Here is a 24,808-nt window from a genome sequence, read left to right as displayed (position 1 = left end):
AAAAATCATGTCAGTAAAACAACACAAGAGGATAATCTGTTTGAGTATCTCTTCGGTTCATGTGAATCTTGCATAGCTGGAAGCTCGCATCTAACAGCACAGACTCTGTCTGTGCCCCTTTGAGTTTTCAATGGCTGGATTTTCAGAAGAGGACCACCAGGCCTTTCTTTTGAGGCATCTCTCGGTAGACTTATACCTTTGTCCTTTTAGTTAGCAACTGAGCACATTAACATTAAATGAGTGGTTTGGGCCTCTCACCTCTATCAAATTGGCTCCAACTCATAGCACCCCTCCCTATTGGGTTTCCGAGGCTGTAAATCCCAATGGAGGGAGACTGTCCACCCTTCTCCCTTGAAGCCATTGGTGAGTTTGAACTGCCAGAGACACATGGCCCTTGAGTTAGCTGTGTACCTTGCTTTGACTGCAGTACCCTGAGCTCCTGAGCTACCCGGGGATTTTAATAAATGGTTAAGAAATATTTACAAAAAAAAAAAGAAATATTTACGGAGATGCTTATCACCAGGGCTTTTTACTTGTGGATATGTCAGCTCAAAAGGACTTAGATAAAGGAGTGATGAGGAACCTCGATTGCCTTTTGGGAAGGATTGGGACTTTTGAATGTGTGTATTTTTAATATTGAGTTAAAAGATTACATAATGATTTTTACCATCTATACGTATAGCAATTGATTGAAAGTGTTAAGTACTTGAATAGTAGCAAAATTTCTAAAATAAACATGTTTTCTTTTTTAAAATTTTTTTTATTATTAATGTCAATGAAAATTTACAGAGACTTTGGATTTTCATTCATTCATTGTTGTACTTTTCTCGCCTCCCAACTCTCCCCCCCAGCACACTCCCCTCTTGGAAAAGTAAAAGAAAAATTCTTTCATTGTTTTACAATCCCTTCCCAAGATGATGTTTTCTTAAAAAAAAAAAAGGAAATATTTATCAAGTAAATTACTTTTCATGTGTGTGATTTACATTTAAATTTATTATAAAAACCATAGCATGTTAACATTGCAGGTTTTGCTTTCTAAAAATAAGTAATTCAGGATCTCAAGTCATTGCCGTTGAATAGGAACGGTCTCATAGCTGACCCTCTAGTGGGGTTTCAGGACCTGTAAATTTCGTGGGAGCAACTGGTGGATTCAAACCATCTGCCCTTAGGTTGATATTCTTCAACTCCTTACCCACGAGGCCACCGGGGCTCCTTAATTCAAGATAGGCCTGGTGAAATTTTCACAGTTTGGAGGGCAGTGCCTAGAGATGGAGCTTGGATCCTTTTGGATTTTGGTGGTTAAGAAAAATCCCATCTGCAGTTGCATGGCAGTGAGTATGGCTTACTGTTTCATAGTACATAGAAAATGGTAGCACACAGCATTGTCACAGCTGGTTCTATATAACAAGGCTAGCTCCATTTTCTGGCAGGCATCCCATTGAAACAGTGCTTAGCTGACCTGGTTCGTGATAAAATCTGTTTAATTCTTTGTAACAGATGCCTTTCCCCGTGTCTTTCCATGAAAGGGGCCAATCCTTTATAAACGAAAAAGTTGTTTTACAACTCACCACTTAATCATATTGTATGGAGATTCAATGTGAGGGTCTCAGAGATTGCTGGGTTCGTTCTGATCCCTCTCACCCCATTGCTCACCTCCGGCTGAGGCAGTTGGTGGTCTTGTGGTAGAATTCTCCCCTTTCACATGGGTGACCTGGGTTTGATTCCTGGCCAGTGCACCTCTGCCTGAAGCCAACCACCCCTCTTTCAGGGAAGGCTAGTGTGTTGCTGTTATTCTGAATAGGTTTCTGCTGAATGGATCACTGTGGTCTGATCTGCAAATGAGCATGGGGCGGGTGCTCACCGGGCATTGTTTTGTTCCATTGTGCATGGAGTGGCCATGAGTTGACGGACCTAGTCAACAGCACCTGATAAAAACAGTGGTCTTTTGAGGCTTGCCTGGTTGGAGCCTCTTTTCCCTGATGTGGCCTTCCATTTCCTTCTGCCTGTTCATTCCCAGTTGCACTTAGAAGTGTATTAAGATAAGAGCTAAGCTGATGTAACAGAGAGCCTCCAGAATAGAGTCTGGGCTGAGGCAGCTGTGTTTTATGTTGACAGTCACTGGACCCAAATTTCTTCCCTTCAGTGGCTCCCCCGACCGCCTATGTGTTGTCTTCTTTTGCATGGTTGATGTTAAGCCATTTGATATCCTCGTTCCAGCTGACCAGCAGGTCAAGCAAATTCCCGCTCCTCAGAATGACATGGAAGTTGGGCACCTCGTTTCCTCTCCCAGTTTGTTGGCTAGGACTCAAGTCACATGACTGTGCTAGCTGCATTGCATCTATCTGCGGAAATTCTTTTGCTCCAGAGAAAGGGAAGGATGGGTTTTAGAGGGGGACGCACATGAATAGCCTGCACAGAGGCTGAAATGGCTACGTTTGTAGATAGTAACAGAGCTGAGATGTGAAGCCAGGCCCCCTCTGGGCCTCATCCTGCTCCTAGGACCCTCATTCTGAAATCCTATTTGGGATTAGCTCTTAATATATTTCCTCTCTATCTTGCACTTGGCAGCTGGATAATTTCATGGGCTGTGCTTCCATCCTCTGTAGGAAAAATTGAAAGAGGACCTTTTCCTGAGCAGCGTTGACCTCACAGCCTGGGTGAACTCCAGCCTGTGCCAGAGAGAGCCGGTGACTTTGACTCTGCTGTTTATCTGGTGAAATATGGCAGCTGGTGATAGTCTTGACAGTGAGACATGTGCCATTTTCATCTTGGGCAAGATGATGTGTTTTCCAGGTGTGTCCCTGTGTGGCTGTTTGAGAAGCCAGGGTTGGGAAGCTGGCTGGCCATTGAAGGAGCCTCTTACTTGGAATATTGGTTCTTCCTTACTGCTCCCTGTTTGGTCTCCCCGGAGTCGTTGGCCTTTTCAGCTTCAATTTTCTCATTGGCAAAATGAGATATTAATACCTCTTATTGACCCCAATTCAATTGTGAAGCGTGTTGCCTGGGGGAATTCTCTCGAGTTCTCTGTGCCTTCAAAATAACTGTTTTGTGTCTTGGTCTTTTAAGGCTCCATATTTCAAGCAAGTACAGTTAGAATTGTGCCATTTTTTTGGAGCCACAATTTAATTTTGTTGTCTGGGATTTTTGGACGACTCACCTGCACCGTTTCTGGTTCCGTAGAACCAGGGTTACTGCCAGTGGGGCCCAAGGAGTGGCATCACTAACAAGTCCCCAGATGCTGCTGCTGCTGCTCATGGTCCAGCAGCCACACTTTGAAAGCCACTCTGTCACTCCAGCTAGGCTGGCAGAGCTAGTCCAGCGGTATATTTCTTACATCCACTGTGGGATCCCTCATTTGGTTCCTGGCCAGTGCGTCTCAAGCAAAGGTGCCATTCAGTGGGGGCTTGTGGTTTGACATGCTGCTGATAATGTTTCGATGGAGCAGCCAGGCTAAGACAAGCTAGATAGAAAGGCCTGATGGTCTGATCCCAAAATTCAGCTGCTGAAGGCCGTGTGGATCCCAGGTTTGATCCTCCCATTGTGCGCGAGGTTGCCGGTGGTTGGGAGCCAACTTAGTGGCAGGCTGCTAATGACAGCAGTCGTTATATCTGGTTTTTGGTTAGAACTTGCTTCTTCTTTGCGTCCCTTTGTTGATAATGCATATGTACGTGAGGTCCCTTTTGGTGCCCTTTAAGGCCAAGGAAGTACTTGCTCTCCTGGTGTGCCACCCAGCGTGCTTCACCTCCTTGCTTATTTATCCCTTAAGCCTACCCACATCTTTTCAAAGGTCCCTTCATCAATCAATATCCTCAGTTCTGGACCATTCCTTGTTCAAGATCCTTCCCCCTCCCCCCGAATGGGTGGATGAATCAGGCTTAGAGTCACGGTTTTTAAGTTAGTAGCATAACACAATGTGGACCTAACCACCAGAGTGCCTAGATTGATTCTTTTGGACCTAAAAGACCTTCTTACTTTTTTCTGTGGCCACTCTGCCCTTCAAGAAGCATTTCAGGGTCACTTAGTAGAGGCTCCCTCGTCTCCTCCCCCATGCCAAAGACCAGCAGCACTATGCGGATGAGATGATGATACTAATAGTGTCATTACATCTTCATGGCGCTTTCTAAGTTATGCTGATCATAGTGCAAGCAATTCAAGGAGACATTCCTGAGAAGTGGCCAGCGCAGCGTGCCTCTTAATGACGTCCTTGCAAATTGCAATAGAGTACTACAGAAATAGGAGATACTCACACTCTCCCCCGCTGCGTATACACAAATGTACGTAGACACGCGCGCGCGCGCGCACACACACACACACACACACACACACACACATCCTTCGTTTTAAACTCAACACAGTTGATGGCAATTGCTGTCCCAGTGCTTGAGGTATAGATGCAAATACCAGCAGAACAGCTCCTTCTAACCAAACACATGTAAGATTTGCCCTTTAATTAGCATCTGCAGCTGCTGCCATCGGGAGGGGCTGTCTCCGTTGGCCTGAAAGTCTTTGCTTTAAGAGTGGAATTCTGCTGTAGCCCCAAGGCAGGCTCGCCTGTCAGCCGCTGCGCTTGCTCTGCCCTCCACAGCGATGCTACATTGTTTAGGGCTGTGTCACTGGAGTGTTCCCCTCCCTCCACCTATCTCCCCCGGCTTTGATTGCTGTGCCTTGGTGATCACCATTTGGGTAACTCGCAGCTGTTCATTGTGTTCAGGGGGCCTAGCTTCAGTCCTTGAGGGAACAGGGGCTTGTTGCCTCTGTGCTGATGGGCTGGCTGCCATGAAGCCCTTTGTTGTCAGTAACCTTGTCTAGAGATGCAGAAGGGCCCCAGGTAGTCTTTGAAGCAGCAGCAGTGATGGCTGCATTAACACCGGCTTTCAAGGGCACCACTGGGGCACAAACTTCATTCGGTTGCAGTCAAGAGCCACATCAGCTCTGCAGCCTCATCAGCTCAGAAACTCAATGCCGTCATAGGCACTGACTCATGGCTGACCCTCCATTGCGTTTCCAGGGCTGTAAATCAATGGAATGAAGTTTCCTGCCTTTCTCCCTCAGAGTCCTGGTGGATTTGAACTGCCATAGAGGCTCAGCCTCTGGGTTTGCAGCACAGCCCCCTGTGGGCTATGCTGCTAGAGTCCCCACCTCATCAACAGAGGGCCCCAAATGCAATGTTGTGTCTACTGCATCAGAATCACCCTGATAGCGCTCTGAGCATGTGCTGATTCCTAGACCTGGCCTCTGGGGGTTCATCTGTGAGGTGTGGGGTAACGCCTAACCCTGAAGTTGGTTCTAACTCACGTCAGCCCAGGGTTTACAGCGGAGAACCGCCCCATAGTGTTCTTGTGGTCATCTCGACAGGGAACTTGGTGACACACACAGTTAAATGCTCACCTGTCAGCTAAGAGGATGATGGTTTGTTCAGACCTCACCCCCTTGCTCCTTAGAAGAAAGGCCTAGCAGTGTGCTCCTGTAAAGATTAAAACCAAGAAAACCCTGTGAGGCACTTGTCCTCTGGCTCATGGGTGGCTGTGGGTGGGAAGGGAACAGAAGGCGTCGCCCAACAACATGATCTTCAGGGAAGCAGATTGTGGGCCTTTCTTCTGTGCTTCTGCCAGCCGGGTGCCTGCCCGTGGGCTGGTAAAAGAGCAGGCTCGGGTGGGAACCTAGGATCACATCTTTAACAAGCTCCCTACATGGTCAGTGTGAAGGAGAGGTACTTTGTTTACCCTTTTATACTGAAATATTTTTCATTTCACTATTACAGTTAACTATGACAGTAGTTTCCGATTTCTTGGCACAACTTAGCACATCCAGGGCAGTGACTGTTTGTTGAAATATGTCAATTGGTATGCTGTCAACTCCTGGAGACTTGTTTTTTTCAGAGCAGCTTGAACTTCCTCCTTCATCACCACAGACTCCTGCTCATATGTTGTTTCATGAAATTCTTCTGTGTCAGCCAATTCCGTCTGGTACAGTGACTTTCTATACTCCTTCCATCTTCTTTTAACGCTTCTTGGATCATTTAACATTCTGCCCAAAGTATCCTTAAGTATTACCACTTGTGGCTTAAATTTGTTTTTCTACCCTTTTGATTTTCTGACTCCAGCTCTTCACACATTTCATTATAATACCTCGCTTTGACATCCCAAGCTTCCCTTTGAAATTTTCTGTTCAGCTCTTTAATGTCTTGATTTCTTCCTTTAGCTTTGGCTTCGTGGCACTCTTAATACAATATTGAGTCTTATCTGACATCCATCTTGGTCTTTTCTTCTTCTGCCTTTGTAATGATCTTTTGCATTCTTCATGGATGATATTCTTGATATCTTCCCACAGCTCATTTGGTCTTTGCTCATTGGTGTTCAGGGCCTCAAACCTGTTCCTGAGATGGTTTTGAAATTCAAGTGGGATGGACTTAAGGTCAAATTTTGGTTCCTGTGGATTTGATTTTATTTTCTTCAGCTTCAGCTTGAACTTGCATCTGAGTAGTTGGCAGTCTGTTCCACAGTAAGCATATGGCCTGTTTTTCACAGCTGTTATTGAGCTTCTCCAGCAATTCTTTCCACAGATGTAATTGGTTTGATTCCTATGCATACCATCAGGTGAAATCCACGTGTCTAGCTTGTGTTTGTGACTGGAAGAGATTGATATTTGTTCCCATTGCAAAGAAGGGTGACCTGACAGAGTGCAGAAGTTATTGAACAATATCATTAATATCACATTCAAGCAAGATTCTTCTGAAAATTATCCAAAAACGACTGGAGCAACACGTCAACAGAGAACTGCCAGATGTGCAGACTGGGTTTAGAAGAGGCTGTGGTACTAGGGATATTATAGCTAATGTTAGATGGATCTTGGCAGAAAGCAGAGCGTACCAGAGGAATGTCTATCTTTGTTTCATTGACTATGCAAAGGCTTTTGACTGTGTGAATCACAACAAACTGTGGTTGACTCTGAAGAATGAGAATCCCAGAACATTTGATTGGACTTACGTGAAACCTATTCTTGAACCAAGAGGCAGCTGTCAGAACAGAGCAAGGAGACACTGCATGGTTCAAAATTGGGAAGAGTGCCTGCCAGGGATGTATTGTCTCCATACCTTTTCAATCTGTATGCAGAACAGATCATCTGGAATGCTGGGCTATACGAGGAGGGACGTGGTATCAGGATTGGAGGAAGATTCATCAACAACCTGCGTTATGCAGATGACACAACCCTGCTTGCTGAAACTGAGGAGGACCTGAAACACTTGCTGCAGAAGGTGAAAGATGGAAGCTCAACATCAAGAAAACAAAGATTTTCACCACAGGGCCAATTGGCATCATCATTATGGATGATGAAGAGATTGAGATAGTTAACAGTTTTAGTTGCTTGCCTCTACAATCCACACTCTTGGTACCAGTAGCCAGTAAATCAAGAGACAAATTGCATTGTGAAAGTCAGCTGTCAGGGACCTTTTTAGAGTACTGAAGAGCAATGACATCAAGCTGGAGACTAAGGTGTGCCTGATCCAGGCCATACTCTTTGTAATTGTGTGCTATGCATCGGAGAGCTGGACAGTGATTAGGGATGGTAGAAAGAGAAGTGATGCCTTTGAGCTGTGGTGCTGGAGAAGAGTGTTGGATATACCATGGACTGCTTGGAGAATAACCAGATTTGTCCTGGAGAGGGTGAAATGGGGTGCTCCTTGGAGTCAAGGATTCTGAACCTTTGTCTGACGTACTTTGAGCATGTTGCAAGGGCGGGGGACCAGTCCTTGGAGAGGGACATCATGTTTGGGAGGATGGAGGAAAAGTGCAGGAGAGGAAGACCCTGAATGAGATGGGTCGATTCAGTGACTGGGGCAATGGGAATAGGTATGTTTGAGACAGAGAGGTTTGTACAGGATAGGGTAGGGTTCAGAGTTACTATACATAGGGTCGCCATTAGTCATAACAACATGACAGTTAATGTCATGAAAGCAGGGATTTTTGTCTTGTTTCATTTGCTGCTGTAGTCCTTATAATGGGAATACTGCCTGACATGTAAGGTGCTATAGTAATTGTTTGGATGGATGAATAGTTCTTCTTGTTGTGTACTGTCGAGTCAGAACCAACCCATGACTGACCCTCCAGCAGGCTTTCAGAGTCTGTAAATCACTCATCTTCTTCCACAGAGCATCCAGTGGATTTGACCAACTTGTCGTTTGGTCGGCAGAGGAACTTCTTACCACAAAATGACCAACCCCCATTTAAAAATATTGCTTGCCAGGTGTTTGTGATGGACAGGTGAGCTTAGGGAGCCCCTAGCACGTGGCCTTGCAGTATTCTAGGGCCTTCATTTTATCCTTATTTGAAATTAGCACATCACTAGTCATCTCTTGGTAGTAGAATTCAAGGGCAGAGGCACACAGCTGAATGAAACCTGATCCTGTAAAATAACTCTTTACAGCCTGGCCTGCCCTGCTGACTGTAATATTTGGTCCATAGAAGGCCATTTGGTAGGAAGGCTAGAAGGCTTTTTATACTTTTGATAATACTTTGCATTTTCTTGGTTTGGTACCACCTTTAAAAATCCAAAAGAAGCAGCTCTGATGGCACTGTGGTTAAGGCATTTGGCTGCTGCCACAAGGTTGGTAGTTTGAACCCACATGCCGCTCCAAGGGTGAAGGACGGAGCTGTCTGCTTCCATAACGATCTGTGGACTTACAGACCCTGCGGGACAGCTCTGCTTTGTCCGCTGGTCACTTGGAGTCAGCATTGACCCGATGGCAGGGAGTGGTGTTAAAAGGCCAGAACTTTTATCTGAAAACACCAAGTCCTGGTTCTCCCTTATCTCTACACTCCACAGCCTATGGTTTTTCAAGCCCAGACTGACCACACATGAGCTGCCTTCCCCATGGCTCCATTCATACCAGGAGGAGTAACACCACAAAGGATAGTTTTGGGAGACAGGAAGCATCTTGGGACAACTACACCTGCTCAGTGACTTTCTGGACTCTATTGTTTTCATGATGCACAGTTGCAGTTTCCAGTCAGTAGCTTGGATTCCCACCACTTCTCAGTCACTGTGTGTGCTGTGGTGGCTCGCATGTTGCAGTGACCCGGGAAACTTTGCCTCCACTATTTTATATTTAATTCTTTATATTCTGTTACAGTTACAGCAAAACACCGATTCAACAGCCTGATAAATGACATTAATTTTGTTCTTTGAATTGTGCATTCTCTCCTTCTCAGAATTGTTTCTTCTTTTATTATCAGTAACATACTGCATTCTAAGTTGCCTGTCTGATCTTTATTGCTATTATCTATTTGATCCCTGTAGATAGTTCTTGGAGTAATAGGAGCAGGTGTGTTGGAGACAGTGAGATTGGCTCAGAATAGGACAGAATTCAGAGCTTTTGTGCATAGGGTCGATATGAGTCGCAGGTGACTCGATGGCAATAACAGCAACAAGGAGATAGTTCTTACGGGATCATAATGTTTAAGGTAGACTTTTTTGGCTAGTCAAGTGATATTGTTCTTTGGTTTTAGGACTTCAGAGGATATTTTTGAGTTAGTGATTATCTTTGGACACTAATTTCAGTGGTTCGTTCAAGTTTCATGGCTCCAAGAAGTCTGGATTCCATTAGAATTTTGAAATTCTGTTCTACATTTATCCCTTTGGTCTTTGTCCTTTGCAATATTTGACCAAAAAGTTGAGTAATGACTGCTGGACACCATCTAGGTTCTTCTGGTCTCATAACAAAGGAGATGGTTGCTCAAGGAGGCAACTAGCCACCCATTCCTGATCCTTCTCCTGTTCCCAATTCTCCTTCTGCCTGTTGTAGGTGAATGTTGTTGTTAGGTACCATTGTGCCATCTACAACTCATAGAAACCCATAAACAATAACATGGAGCTTTGCCTTCTCCTCCTCCATCATCATGATCTTTGCCCTGCTCAGGCCCATGTTCCATTCACTGTCAGTCCATCTTCTGAGGGTCTTCTTTCTTTCATTGATCTTTCCCAGCATCCTGTCTTTTTCCAAGGACCTGTCCCCCGTCCTTGGCAACATGCCCAAAGTATGTGAGAACAAGTTCCACCATCCTTGCCTTTAAGGAACACCCTGGTTGCACTTTCTCTAAGACAGATACTGTCTTGGAGAATCGAAGTAAATAGAGACCACTTACTGTCCTTGGCCTCTTGCAAGTTACTAGACCCTCAGGACTAAGCAACAAACTAGGAGGACAAGAAGTAGTACTGAACATATCCTTAGAGCAGTCAACTGAGACACAACATGGGACCCAAATCACCAGATCCCAAGAAGTGTTTTTGTTTTACATAAGCAGCTATAGCAGCTACTCTTTTGTCTCTTTTTGTCATTGTCATAAATGTAACTCTTACAGAACTTTTGGCAATTAAGCTTTTTAGATTTTTTTTCAACTCGTTGACAGCACGTATAATAGATAGTTTTGCAACCTGCCCTTTAATCAGTGTGATTTTTTTTGTCATCACTGTTAACCCCTCCTACCCCTCTTCCCCTCAACTCTAGTAACCACAAATAAACTTTGGTCCCTATCCCTTTACTTTTTCTTGTCTTTTAATGTACATGAGGCCATAAAAGAATTGTCTTCCCTTGATTATCTTATTTTGCACAGCATGTCTTCCAGCTTTGTCCATACTCTGTAGTATACTCTGTAGTATCTGGACTTTATTTCTTCTGCTGACTGGATAATAATTTATTTTATCTATGTCAGAAAGCTGGACAATGACTAGGGATGACAGAGAATTGATGCCTTTGAGCTGTGGTGCTGGAGGAAAGTGTTGACTATACTATTTGACTACCAGGATTACAAATAGGTTTGTCCTAGAGAGGGTGAAACCATGCTGCTCCTTGGAGGCAAGGATTTGTTGTTGTTCTTTTTTTAAAATTTTTATTATTATACTAATTTATTTGCAAAATTAGAATACATTGTTTTCCAGAACAGATTCTTTCAGTTTCCCTCACTCCCCATCAAATTATACAACCCCATGATTAATCTGCCCTCCCTCTGGACATCCTCATCCCTCTGCTTCCACCTGTCCCACCCCTCACCCCCCACTGAATCTTTATACACATTCTACAATAATGGCTTTGTACAATATTTATCCTTGTGGGACTGAGTTCACTCAGCGTAAGGTTCTTCAGTCCCTCCCAAGTTAGGTAATAGTTTACAAAATCATTGTTCCTGCGTGCTGCATAGTATTCCATTGTGTGAATGTACCATAATTTCTCAATCCATTCGTTTGTGATTGGACATCTGAGCTGTTTCCATGTTCTTGTGATAGTGAATAATGCTGCTGTGAACATTGGTGTACAAGTCTCTGTTTGTGCCTCAGTTCTCCTTTTCTCAGGGTATGTTCCAAGTAGTAGAACAGCTAGGTCATTTGGAATTTCTGTGTTCAGCTTTTTGAGGAAGCACCAAACTACCTTCCAGAATGGTTGTACCATTTTACAATCCCACCAACAATGTGTAAGAGTTCCTTTCTCACCACATCCTCTCCAACATTTATTACTTACTGCCCTGCTAACTCTGCCACTGTTACCGGAGTGAGATGGTACCTCATTGTAGTTTTGATTTGCATCTCTCTTATTGCCAGTGTTTTTGAGCTTTTCTTCAAGTGTCTGTTTGCCATTCATATATCTTCCTCTGTGAAAATTCTTCCCATGTCTTTTGCCCATTTTATAATTGGGTTATCAGTCTTTTTCTTGTGGAGGCCCATAAGTATTCTGTAGACTTTCATTATGAGACTCTTATCTGAGTTGGTATTACCAAATATTTGTTCCCAGGAGGCAAGGATTTTGAGGCTTTGTCTGACATACTTTAGGCATATTGCCAGGAGGGACCAGTCCTTGGAGAGGCACCCTCGATGAGATGGAGTGATTCATTGACTGGGGTAATAAGAGTAGGTGTGTCAGAGACAATTGAATTTGACACAGACTAGAGCAGGCTTTCGGGCTCTTGTACATAGGCTCGCTGTGAGTCGCAAGCAACTTGACAGCACATAACAACAACAGCCAATGTTTCTGGTATTTAAAAATACCAGTAGAAAGACCCATTGTAGAACATTTTAACAGTGCTTCTAGACTGAGAGTAGGAAGAACGACCTGGTGATCTAATTAAAAAATTACCTCATAGATTATAGCATCAGTTCCTGATGTTGTGCTGGAAGATGAATAGTGAATGGCACCCAGAACACCAAGCGAATATGCCAGTGGCCATGAGCATTCCACTGACCTTGAAGATGACCCTGGGCTGGACTTGTGTTACATGCTGCTGTACATGGAATCAGTGTGTAGTTGGAATTGATGTGGTAACAGCTAATAATGATCACCTGGATCCATGTCCATGGGCTTTTGCCTTTTTTTTTTGCTTCAATAAGGACTCTTGTCTATTTCGAAATCTGTCATTTAAGCTTCTTGCAGTGGGACGTGCCTCCTTCAGCGGTTTTAATTTTTGTTGCTTGTTTTCTCAATCAAGCCTGGTTTTGACGAGTGGCAACACTTCAATAGGAAGTTGCTCAGCTCATAAAAAAGACTAATCTAGTTTGTGGGGGTGGGGAGATTTTCAGCTCTGTAAACTGGATCTTCAGAATAGGGGCAAAGAACACAGGTTTTTTATTATTATTGTTATTTAAGAGGTGTTTCGTAGATTCTGGTCTGTTTTATTCATCAGTAAACAAGAATCCTGCAGAATATCTGCTAAGTGTCAAGTGGTGGTCAGTTCCGGGGCTCTTAAAAGATGGCAGCAACTGCTATACCTTTGACCTTCTGAGCCTTAACCGTAGTCTTTTCTTCATTTCCCTCCCCCATCTGTAATAGAGCCGTATTAAAAAATTTATGAAAACTTGTGTGTCGTCATAAATATGCATTGTTCTTATTTTGAGACATTTCAGTTCTAGAAGCATTAGTACGTCTGTTATTATCTGTGCATCTTTCTTTTTTGAGAATGTTCTAAGACATTTTTAATGTCAGTATATGTTTAAAACAGACGTGCATGTTAGAATTCACCCACATACCCAGGGTTTGTAGAGAACCAGGTTGGAAAGAGTGGATGAAGCATAGACAGCCAGGTGGCTTCCTGTGGGCTCCCATGGGACCAGGACGTGTAGCTTACATCTGCGATGAATTTAGAGGGAATGAGGTGTGCATTTTAGCTGCTACCTCTCTTAGCTCTTGCTTTTCTTGTTGCTGTATACCATGAGTTGGAACCAACCCATAGCTGACCCTCCAGTGGGCTTTCAGAGGCAGTAAATTACATGGGAGGAGACTGCCTATCTTCCATAGAGCAGCTTGTGGATTCGAACTACAAATCTTTGCACTGGTGGTGCAGTTCCTTACCACTAAGCTACCAGATAAATAAATCTGTTCAGCAAATGCCAGTACAGGTGGAACTTTATTCTTCAGTTCTTATTTGAGTGTACCTTTCTGAATGGTTGCATGTGAATGGGGTGGACACTTAAGTTACAAGTCCTACTGCAGGACATGAGAACAACTGACTCCTGGGGAGGGAAGAACATAGTTTGTCTGGCTTAGGGATGTCTTGGTGCCAAGAAGACTTCATAAGCTCTAAAGAGGCTAGCCTGGGGCTTTTCGGGGATAAGCTGAGCTTCTAGGCATGACTTTCTAGAGCTTTCTTTTAACCCTGGACTAAAACCAAGCAGAGGTTTACACTGCGGGGGTGAGAGATCACATCTCAGAATTGGCTTCTGGAATGCAGTAATATGAGAAACTTCAAATTGATTTGTCTTATTTTTTTTAAGGAGCTTATCTAGATCTAGCGTTTTTCTAGAAAGAAAGTCTGACAACTTAAAAAGTCCTTAAAGCGTAGTTAATAAAATAGGAAATAGAAACAAAGGTCAAGAGAATGCAGTCAAGGTTGACATGGTTACAGCAGTGGTCAAGACAGCTCCCAGCACCTCCCGAGCAGGAGAAGAAAGGGTGGGGAGAGGAGTGATAGGAGAGGACCTGGTGGGTGCCAGCAGCGTGCAGACCCTTGGGAACCTGTCTTAGGTGATGGTCACCCAGACCTGGGAGGGAGGGGTGGTGAAGCTCAGAGTCACTGAGACAGCATCTGAAGCCACCCCAGGCCGACTAGCTCAGAGTCCAGTGCTGGTTCAGTAATATCACACTGAAAAGTGGAAAGATTTCTGTTCCTCGAGGCAGACAGCATGTTTTTGCTAATCAAAATTTTCACCCGAGGCTTAGCTTTATATTCTTTTTCCAGATCTTCCCCCCACCAATATTATCTAGCAACAATAGTAATAATTGGCTCCCCCCCCAAAAAAAAAAGGGCTCATGTAATCCTTGTCCATTTCTGTTATTCTGGACATTTTTCCATGGCAGTATGAGTAGAAGGAATCCATTTTTAATATCTGCATTAAATGCCTTCATTTGGATATGTATTGTTTCAGCCTGCCTCTTATTGATGGATATTTGGATGATTTCCAGCCTCATCCTCCCCATTTTCCTTTTCTTGTCACAAACAATGCCACTTTGAATCTGTTTATCTGCAAACTATTGTAAGGATCTAGGAAATGGATTGTCACAAATGGAACTCTAGGTCAAAGGGTGTCTATCTGCATTTAAATTTTTAATAGAGACTGTCAGATTGCTGTCCTGTTTAAGAAGAAGATGGCATCATTTTGATTGCACGTCTCCTCTCTCTGGTTGATGAGAAAGATGCAGAAAAGATACTAGAGAGTTTGCTGCCCTCCAGGAATTTCTATCTACGCTGTGTCCCTATTGCTAGGGAGTGCCTGGGGTGTCGACTTGGGTGGGTGATGGAGTGCGCTTCTCAAGCCTGCCTTGTAAACATGCATCTGTTGTCTAGGCCTAGACCTCATTGATCCTCTGCAGGCATTGGATGTCAGTTTCTTAGGCAGAGAAATCAGCCCAGGAGACTTACAAGTAAGTATCTCACCTCTCATTGCTTTGTTAAGACATTGTAATTATAACTCGACAGGCAGTAGTTGAGGATCTAATTGAGGTGTTCCCTATTCTGAGTGTGTGAAGAATTAACTGTTGCATTCCATACAGGTCATGGAATACCAGCCTGGAGGGGACTTGCTGTCACTCTTGAATAGATATGAGGACCAACTGGATGAAAATATGGTTCAGTTTTACCTCGCTGAACTCATCTTGGCGGTTCACAGCGTGCATCAGATGGGATATGTACATAGGTAAGAGAGACCCTGGGGCTCAGGTGGCATTTGTCTGTATCACCTGATACAGACATGATGCAGAGTGCAGATGGATGATTTCAGCACCATATTTGTCCCATCCAGTTTTTACTGTGTCTTTCCTATACCTGAATAAACATCAGCTTTCCAGAATGGCAGGTGCTTCAGTTGGCATCTCTAACAGAGAAGTCAATTTCCAACTAATGCTGTGAGGTTTGCCAGTAAAAGCTCTTAACATAGCTACTAAGACTGGTCGTCCTTGAACGGGTTCTTCGGGTTAAATGGTTAAAAAGTGAGACTTGTTCCCCAGAAGAAACTGACACACCATTTAACGGTGGAAGGCCTTGGAGTTGTTCTTCCTTCTTTTCTTTGGTTTCTTTTTCTTCATTATTTTACAGAAGTTTATTCTTAAATGCACAGCAAGCTCCAAGACAGCATGTCATTTTAATTACAGGTGGCAACAGATGTTATAGCAGAGAACCCAGATGTTTTAAAAAAGGACAGAAGTAAGGTTCATCATTGCCTCAGTCACAAACAGCTTATTTTTTGGCAGATTTCTTAATTCTACCCATGGCCAGGAGACTTTTGTCTGCAGCCTCCGCTTTTAGCTCCTTGAATTTCTTCTGTTCTTTTTGTTTCTGCCTGAAAGCCTTATCTTCCTCATCTGTTTCCTTGGCTGCTTCTCGGGCTGTTTCAGGCGCTGCTGCTTGCCACCTTTGTTCCCAGACATGGCGCCAGCCTGGGGTTGTACTTGTGACTGTTCCTTTAAGTAATTTACAAAGGAGGTTTACAAAATCCTTAGTCGATCTGTGTTTCTACCAGGAATTTGAGCTGTTTTGGTCATAGCCAACAAAGTGAAACTGGAAGAAACCCACTTTTTTTTTTTTTTTTGCTTAAAGTTATGTGATTTAGAAAACTAACTGGAAAGGGAAATACTAGAGAGCAAAACTCAAAAGAGGTATGATGAGCACTGGCAGGAGCCTGATAGCACCCAGCACCGTGAAGAGTGGCACGCGGCCAGAGCCAAGTGTTCGGCCGCCATTTTTAAGCCAGGCCCCTGTGGTTCTTGACTTAGCTAGTCAAGAGATGTGGTTGCTATGCAACCTGTACGCTGTCCTTGTTTTACTGCAAGAAGGAAATGACGTTTCCAGCGAGGCTCCCACTCATAATTTTTCCTATTTGGTTCACTTGGATTTAAAAAATTTGTGTCTGTTCAGGTAATGCTTCGTTGCCCATGCCTGAACCAGGCTGAACTGGTTCGAAGCCCAGGGTTTTTCTCCACATCCTCATTCATCTGCTGTTTTCTGTACATCTGAGACTATTGTGGTAATGGACCACAGAACCATGAAATCTGGAATCAGATCTTAACTTTCTGTTGACCTTGTGCAAGCCCCATTTACTCAGTTCTTTTGGCCTTGGTTTCTGTAATGTCAAATATGTTTATAAAAAATAATCCAGCTAACATCATGTGTTTTACCATTATTATTTTTTGTTGTAATGTGTTCTTTGAAATATATGCTGCTGGAGGCTTGTATCACAGAGTATATGCATTAACAGTCTAGACACAATTGGTTTTCTAGATTAGCAATTGCTTGTTGATTAGAACAGAGAAGACAACACTAATTTGTGGCCTCAATTTTCTTGCAGAGACATCAAGCCTGAGAATATTCTTATTGACCGAACAGGGCATATTAAGCTGGTGGATTTTGGATCAGCTGCTAAAATGAACTCAAATAAAATGGTAATAAAATGGAATGAGATAGCTGGCTTGGCTAATAGATGTTATGCTGTGGTCCCATAGAGGGGGCTCTGCTGGTCTGTAGGGAATTGTGCTGCTAACACTCTTGGTGGTTTGAGTCCACTAAACAACTTTTAGGGGGAAAGAGAGACAGTCTCCTCCCATGCAATTTACAGCCTTCAAAAACCTGCTGGAGGGCCAGGTCTGACTTGATGGCAATTGGAAAGAAATATGAAATGGCCATAAGTTTGGGAAACAATAAAGCTGAGAGACATGTTGGCGCCTTTTTCTGCCAGTGTATGAAAGAATTCCCTGGGAGAGAAGATGAGACACAGACCTATTTCCCAGACTTCCCTGACCTTGGAACTCTTTGATGTATAATGTCTGTTAATACCCTGCAAAACATTTTTAGAATAATTCCAGAGTTTGGTGAAAAAGGAGGGGGAAGAAAAAAAAAAAGAAGCTAATTTTGTTTTTCCTTGCCTGTTAGAGACTATATTCTATCCTATTGCCTGTTTTACTTTAAACTGTTTTGATGAAATCTAACCTCCTTTATATTTCAAACCCTCTTATTCCTCATGCCGCAAAATTGAAATTAATTACTGAAGTATTCAAATAGAATGTCCTTAAGTATTAAGGAGCAAGGGCTCGAAATGTCACGTTGATGTCTTAGATCTTTGGGAAAAATTAAGCCCCTTTCCGCATGCTGATTCGGAAGACAGGAGGAGAGTTGTTGACCTCAAGAGTCAGGAGATAGGAGGCAAAAGATGGCAGAGTAAAAACAAAAAAGAGATTTAAAACATCTTCATAGAAAATTGGTACATGTGAAAATGTGATCAGTCTAAGAAACAGTCCCCTTCAGTTTTAAGACTTAGTTTACAGCTGAGCTCTTCAGTGACCTAGACCTTGGGAACTTGTTCTTTTATTCTTTCTCTAGAATACTGATTCTAATTCAGATGCTTACATGAAGAAGTTGGAGAAACAGCCTTTGCAGAAGTGAGAATTAAGTCCTTTCTATCATGGACAGTTCGTGAAGCTGCCTTTTTCCTTAAGTTCTTCAGAGGAAAGGTTGATGTAAGGAGTCTTGTAGTTGTGTTTAGTCTGTACTCCAACATCTGACCCCCTTGTTCTGTGGATATGAGGCCTGCCTGAGATAATTGATTTGACTGGGACTTGGGAAAGCAGATTGCTTAATGCTTTTTAAACGGAGCTTTGATGGCCTTGTGGGTAAGGATCTGCCCAGCTAATCCAAAGACAGGTGTTCAAATCTGTCAGCTGCTCTAGGGAAGAAAGATGAGTTAGGACAACCAAAATCATCTGTCCTCTTGCCGAATGCCTCAGGACAAAATGCTCTGTTTCCTCCCTCCCCTCCCCACTGAAAATCATTGCAGTAGGTTGAGAAGCATCACAAAACTAAAAAAAAAAAAAAGGTGAAATAGTTTAATTGATAGCCAACAGCCTTTGGTTTACAGTGAAAAAAAAAAACAAAAACCCAACCCCAAAGCCACAACACCTATTCATGAAAGTAAATAAAAATCCGAAGACGTCTTTTGGTAAATAAGTAGGATCCCTCTGTCTGGACTCTCACTTTACTGCCCTTGTTGGAGACATAGGTCTTCTTTTCATCTGGGGTTTATATTTTTCCAGTGCTTCCAACTGCCCTTTTCAGTTCTTTAACCACAGCAACCTTCACTCCAGGCAGGGAGCCTCCCAGAGGCGCTTGGCTCTATTTGCAACTAAAGGCTCAACCCTTGATGATTTCGGTCAAGGAGACAGGGCACTCAGTACCCTGTGTTTAACAATATTGTACCTCTGCTTCTCTTGGGGAGGGAACTGCCTCTCTAGAACTTTGTGCTTTTGGGTCCTGAAAGTGGCTAAGCATCTAAGAATGACTTGAGCATGGTTTTAAGTGGCAAAGGCCTTTTCAGAATAGAACAGTTGCCATTGAGTCAAGTCCAAGTCAATGAGAACTCATATTGCCAGCAGACAGACTGGCTCCTCTAACCTCAGCAGTTCATGATATGAAGTGTTTGTGCCACCCACAGACTCTTTTATGTCATAGAAGCCTTCAGCCTGCAATCATGTAACGTATGAATGTTGAAGTAAGATGCATTTTCTTTTGGGATTTTTGATCAATATCGATAGATTTCATTTAAATAGAATGTGTTACAGGCACGAAAGTGAAAAGCCAAACCCATTTTTACCATTGAGTTGACAGGGGCGCATAGTGACCTGTAGGACAAGATAGAACTGCCTCTTAGAGTTTCCTAGGCTGTAAGTCTTTACAGAAGACTACCCCATCATTCATCCTCAGGGTCGCTGATAGGCTCAGGCCACCAACCTTTGGGTTCACAAGTCTAGCCCTTTAACCACTGTACCATCAGAACTCCTAAGACCTGAAAGTACATCCCGTGTATGGTTGTACAAGCTTGGCACAGGATAGAGCAGGGTGTAAGGCTCTTGTACATAGGGTCGCTATGACTCGATGGCACATAGCAACTCATCAAAAATCTGCCCTTTTTGCTTCTACCCCCAGATATTGTAGGTGCATACTAGATATTTGAGAATCACAGATGTGCTGCATTTGCCCTTTTCTATTGGATTTATTTCAAACTTGTTTTTCAGGAAGCAGCTTTGGTATTATCTGTGTTAGTAAAAACACAGAAGCCTAAGAACAACACTGCCTAGAGATTGTGGTCTGGGCCGAGCTGTGCCCTGACGTGCACTGTGGCTTAGATTCCCACCTGAGGGAGAAGATGGAGGAAAATAAGGTCCGAGTCTGAAATGACAAAGCTGATAGTTCCAGCCAGTCGCATTCAGCTCTCAGAAAAATATGGAGATTGTAAACAAATAGTATTACAGTGTTGTTAAATTATAATCATCCCTTTTTGGCAGCTGGAAACTCAAAGGTGGACATTCTTTTTTTAGGTTTATGTAGCAGTAAAAGGATTTGATTTCCACAAGAGGGATGACGTGAAATTTTCTCTATTGCTTTTTCTGGTATACTTTTATACCTTGGTAAACTAGCTGGAAAAAGTTAGCTTTAAATAGTTTTAATGCTTAAACATTTTTATGAGGGATTTGAGAGGAGAAAGACGGTGGTCTTCTTACATACACTATATCTAGGTTCATCCATTTCTTTCTTTTTCCTCCTTTTTCATTTCCCAGCATTGGCTCTTTTGCCTGTGGTTGTTCTCTTTTTGATTCTAGGTGAACTAAACCAAACTATCATATGTCTTCCCTGTTGATGTAATGAAAATTAGCTTAAGTTTAATGGTACTGGCGCACCGGTCAGGTAATGTACTGCAGGACGGCAGAGCGCCTGCTGAATGTTCTACATTTAATATTTTATCAGCAGGTGGTTAAACTAAAGCCAGAGGAGATGCAAAGCACATTACAGAATCCTTTACATGTTTGAGATTAATGTGTTGAACAGATTTAGAGAACAGGTTTAGATAACAGTAGTAGTTATCAGCTATCACTAAAACCCTTTGTTAATTACTATCAATTAGTTGTTGTTGTTCTGTAGACCTGATCTTAGATCTTAGGCATAGCTAACCCTCAGGTGGCTCTTCAGAGGCAGTTTATTGCACGGGAGGAGACTGACCATCCTTCTCCCTTGGAGCAGCTGGTGGCCTCAAAGCACGAGCCTTCTGGATTGCAATGCAGCTTCTTAGCACTAGGCCACCAGAGCTCCCTATCAAGTACTAGAGTAGGAGATATCCAAAGAGCAAGCTAGGGAATATATTCTCTTTTCTTGCTTTCTAATGGGCCTTAAGTGGGTGCTGCAGGATTGGGGAGAGCTTCCTTTTAGTGAACATAAAGTTTCTGTGAGTCAGAATTGACCTGACCCACTAGCAGCAACAATACAGCTTAGGCTGCACCAGTGGGCTCCAGCAGCAGTGAAGTGAGGAGACTGCAGGGCCAGACGGTGTTCTATTCTGTTGTACACTGTGTCTCTGGGAGTTGGAACCAACTCAGGGGCCTCTAACTACACAAATTAATAATCACATTTAGAAAATTCAGAAATGATTGAATATACATGTGTGTAATCATATGTCTGTTATGTAGCAGGACTTGTGTGATAAGTCTGTTCATGAAATTGAAAATCAGGGGCCTATATGCTGGGCTCTATGAGGAGAAGCATGGCATTAGGATTGGCGGAAGATCTATCAACAATCTGCGTTATGTAGATGACACAACCCTGCTTGCTGAAACTGAGGAGGACCTCATGCACTTACTGCAGAGGGTCAAGGACTGCAGCCTTCAGTATGGACTGAGGCTCAATGTCAAGAAGACAAAGATTCTCACCACTGGACCAATTGGTAGCATCAGGATGGATGGCAAAGAGATTGAGATTGTTCACAGCTTCAGTTTGCTCAGCTCCACGGTCAACAGTCTTGGCACGAGCAGCCAGGAAATCAAAAAACGTATTGCAATGGGAAAGTCTGCTGTTAGGGACCTCTCTAAAGTACTCAAGAGCAATGGTGTCTCTCTGGAGACTAAGGTGCGTCTGATACAGGCCATGGTTTTTGCAGTCACTTGTTATGCATCAGAGAGTTGGACAATGACTAGGGAGGATAGAAGGAGGATTGATGCCTTTGAGCTGTGGTGCTGGAGAAGAGTATTGAATGTACCATGGACTGCCAAGAAAACAAACAGATTCATCCTAGAGAGGGTTAAACCAGGCTACTCCTTGGAGGCAAGGATTCTGGGGGTTCGTCTGACATACTTTGGACATGTTGTAAGGAGAGACAGGTCCTTGGAGAGGGACATCATGCTTGGTAGGGTAGAAGGATAGCGCAGGAGGGGAAGACCCTCTGTGAGGTGGATTGATTGAGTGACTGGGGTAATCGGGATGGGTGTGTCAGAGGCAATGAGATTGGCACAGGATAGAGCAGGGTTTAGGGCTGTTGTACATAGGGTCACTGTGAGTCGCAAACAACTCGACGGCACATAACAACAACAACAACATAATGTGTGTGTTACACTATTTAGTTGACTTGCCAGCTACACCTGGAAGAAGAATGTGGCAGTTACCCCAGGCCTGACCACTCCTTGAGGAAACTGGTAACAGCTAAGTTGGCCAGATCAAAGTCCAGACCAGAATTAATCACAGACCACACCAGGCCTGATCACAAAAGCCCAGACCCAAGTTAATTAACAACCCCAAATTTTGAGAAAAATAGCATCTTCCCTAGTCCTCCCTAAAAACCCTCATAAAAAGAAGCCACCCTTGACTGCTGCATGCCATATTGACCCACTCTGCTCGTGGTCACTTGGCGTCCCTCTCAGACCATTCAGTAAAGTCAGGTTCATTTCTTGGGACCAGCATCTTTCTTTCTCTCTTGCCGTCATCTCTTTTTCTGTCTGACAACACCTGCTTCATCAATTCCAGTCAACTCGTTGGTTGTGAACAAGTGGCCATGTGAACTGCAAAAACGAATGAATACCTCTGATCAGTCTAGGCTGGTGATAAAATCCAACAAGTGAAGTGTATAATTAGTGATTATGTAGTTGGGGCCCTTCAGAGTTATTAGGCATAAAAGAAGCATTTCATCAATAATACAGTAACATTATTATGATTATGTAGTCAAGTGAAGATTTTAATATTTTTATACCTTATTGGTTAAGAAAAAAAATTTGTATTCATGTGCGACTGAGCCAAAGGCAGTGCCTGTTCAAATCTTCAGTGACTCCGGGAGAAAGATGAACTGTCCCCTCTCATGTGATTTACATCCTCTGAAAACCCACCAGAGAGTCAGCTATGAGTCAGTGAATTTGACTCCTTGTTGTGTACCATAAAGTCAGAACAAACTCACAACTGACCCTCTGGTGGGTTTTCAGAAGCAGTTAATTGCATGGGAGGAGATTGCGCATCCTTCGCCCATGGCTGGTGGCCTTGAACTGGTGGCATTCAGACTTGGGGTGTGGCTTGTTGCCACTAGGCCACCAGAGCTCCCTAAGTGAAACCAAAGCCCTATAGTTGAAGCTTCATCCTTAGTTCAGTAACATTGAAGGATATGTTTTGCTTCAGATTGCCCAACATCAAGACTTTCCTTTGACTTAAGCTACTTCTCAGGATTTTTTTTTTTAGGTGAGGGCACTCTTTGGTTCTGCCTTAAATCAGTTTAACTCCCTTTGTCACAACCTTTTCCTTCCATACAAGCCCTTGCATTCCTCAGGTGGCATGACCATCTGACTTTTCCTGTTCAATCAAAGGAAATCCCGTGGCTTGATGAATGAATGCGTGGTTTTAGGAATAACAATAGCATGCTGCTTTTGGAAGTCAGAGTTTGGAAAAGCCTATAAAAGAATGTGAACTTTAGAAAAAGGGGAAGAGAAAAAGACTAGAAAGAATGCACTTGTTCTCTGTGAGGACATCTTGAAACAGAGGAAGACAAGATTAAGATTAGGCTGGGAAAGTACAGTCTTCGTCACCAGGGAAAGGGACTTTTGAATTATCCTTTCTCAGTGTTCACTTTCCTTCAGTCTTTAAGCAGAAAACCAAAACTCAAACCCCATGGGCCTTCCCGTTGATGACACAGGACAGGGTTTCCAAGGCTATAAATCCTCATGGGAGGAGGCCATTTCATCCTTTTACCTTGACAGTTGATGGGTTCAAACCACCAACCTTTAAATTAGCAGCTCAGTACAAAAATGTATCGCACCAGTCGGTCTTAATCAAGTTAAAGCAAGGCAAGTTTACTTTCTTGATCTAAAGCTAACCTTGAAGATGTTGAGCCTGCCCACAAAAATCTTGTGACTCTGGGGCACTGAACATCATTTAATAGAAAGTTCTTTGATCCCATATAACTTCTTCCCTCTGAGAAGTCCATCAACGATGTAGCGTCATTGGACAACTGGTCAACATAGCGAATAACTAAATGTCCAGCCCTCTCTATTGAAGGGGTGAGCTTTTGGAGAGGTCATCCTTAGGCTCCCTATTTTATGAATCAGTCAAACTTTAAGAATGAAGACTGATAGTGATTGCCAATTTCCTTGATTGCCTAGGAAGGGTAGGGATAGGTTGAAGGCAGGGAACCTCTATCATCATTTCAAGAAACAAAGGCTGTTTCATTTCTAAAACAGTTGTTAATGTGCCATCGAGTCAGAGACTCATAACTGACCCTCCAGTGTGTTTTCAGAAGTTGAAAATAGCAGAGGAGATTGGCCATTTCACTCCCATGGAGCAGCTGGTGGATTCAAACTGCCAGCGCTACTCCACTTAGCCCTGAGAGCTCACTGCTAAAACAGTAAGAAGGACAAATTGGTTTGTTTGTTTGTTTTTTTAAAAAAAAAAACAACAACCCAAAACCAACACGGTTCTTTAAAAGGAATCTGCTTAGTTTTATTGGAAGACCTCCTCTGTTGTCTTGAGCTCCCTTTGCCAAGGTCAAGTACTCCGCACCATTGGACTACAGAGCCCTGGTCTCTTGACAGTGGGGAGGAATCACAGGAACAGCCGAGGAAAAGGAACTCACTAGCATTTGGCTTTTGGTAGAAGTTTTTTTATCAGATCTTGCTTGGTGGGTGGGCCAGTTAAGGAGGAATGTTGATTCTAAATGAAGTTTGCCAAAATTTTTAACCAGCGATAATACGTATTATTTGTAACATGATAGTACTTACTTGCTGCCTGTTTTTCACTAAAGGAAGACTGAGCTTATAGCTTCATCTTTTGAGTTTATTATTATTTTTCTTTTCACAATAAAAGATACTCTGTCATATTCACAACTTGTGCTGAGATGAACACCCTCCATCCCTGGTCCACCCACTATTGGTTGGTGTCTCAAAGAGTGAGATCATTGGTGAATATTGCCCTTTTGACTGTGGATTATGTTACGTGCTAATTTTTTCATCTTTGTGCCCTCGCAAATTGTTTGCCTTTCCTGATGC

At 43.2% G+C, this 24,808-nt stretch overlaps 1 protein-coding gene across 2 annotated transcripts in view; it reads left to right on the top strand.

Annotated features, from left to right (window-relative positions):
* CIT (citron (rho-interacting, serine/threonine kinase 21)) overlaps nt 1-24,808 on the top strand; it is a 217,117-nt gene that overhangs the window by 30,544 nt on the left and 161,765 nt on the right. For both annotated transcript variants that reach the window (XM_006890418.1, XM_006890417.1), the window contains exons 5-6: nt 15,032-15,174; nt 16,822-16,915. In XM_006890418.1, coding sequence (XP_006890480.1) covers nt 15,032-15,174; nt 16,822-16,915 — 237 coding nt within the window. The remainder of the gene's footprint in view (nt 1-15,031; nt 15,175-16,821; nt 16,916-24,808) is intronic.

This window comes from Elephantulus edwardii, unplaced genomic scaffold (genome assembly GCF_000299155.1).
Source record: "Elephantulus edwardii isolate Elephantulus edwardi_28Jun2011 unplaced genomic scaffold, EleEdw1.0 scaffold00089, whole genome shotgun sequence".
Taxonomy (NCBI): domain Eukaryota; kingdom Metazoa; phylum Chordata; class Mammalia; order Macroscelidea; family Macroscelididae; genus Elephantulus; species Elephantulus edwardii.
The sequence above is the reverse complement of the archived record's forward strand: the minus strand, read 5'-3'. Positions and strand labels throughout refer to the sequence as shown.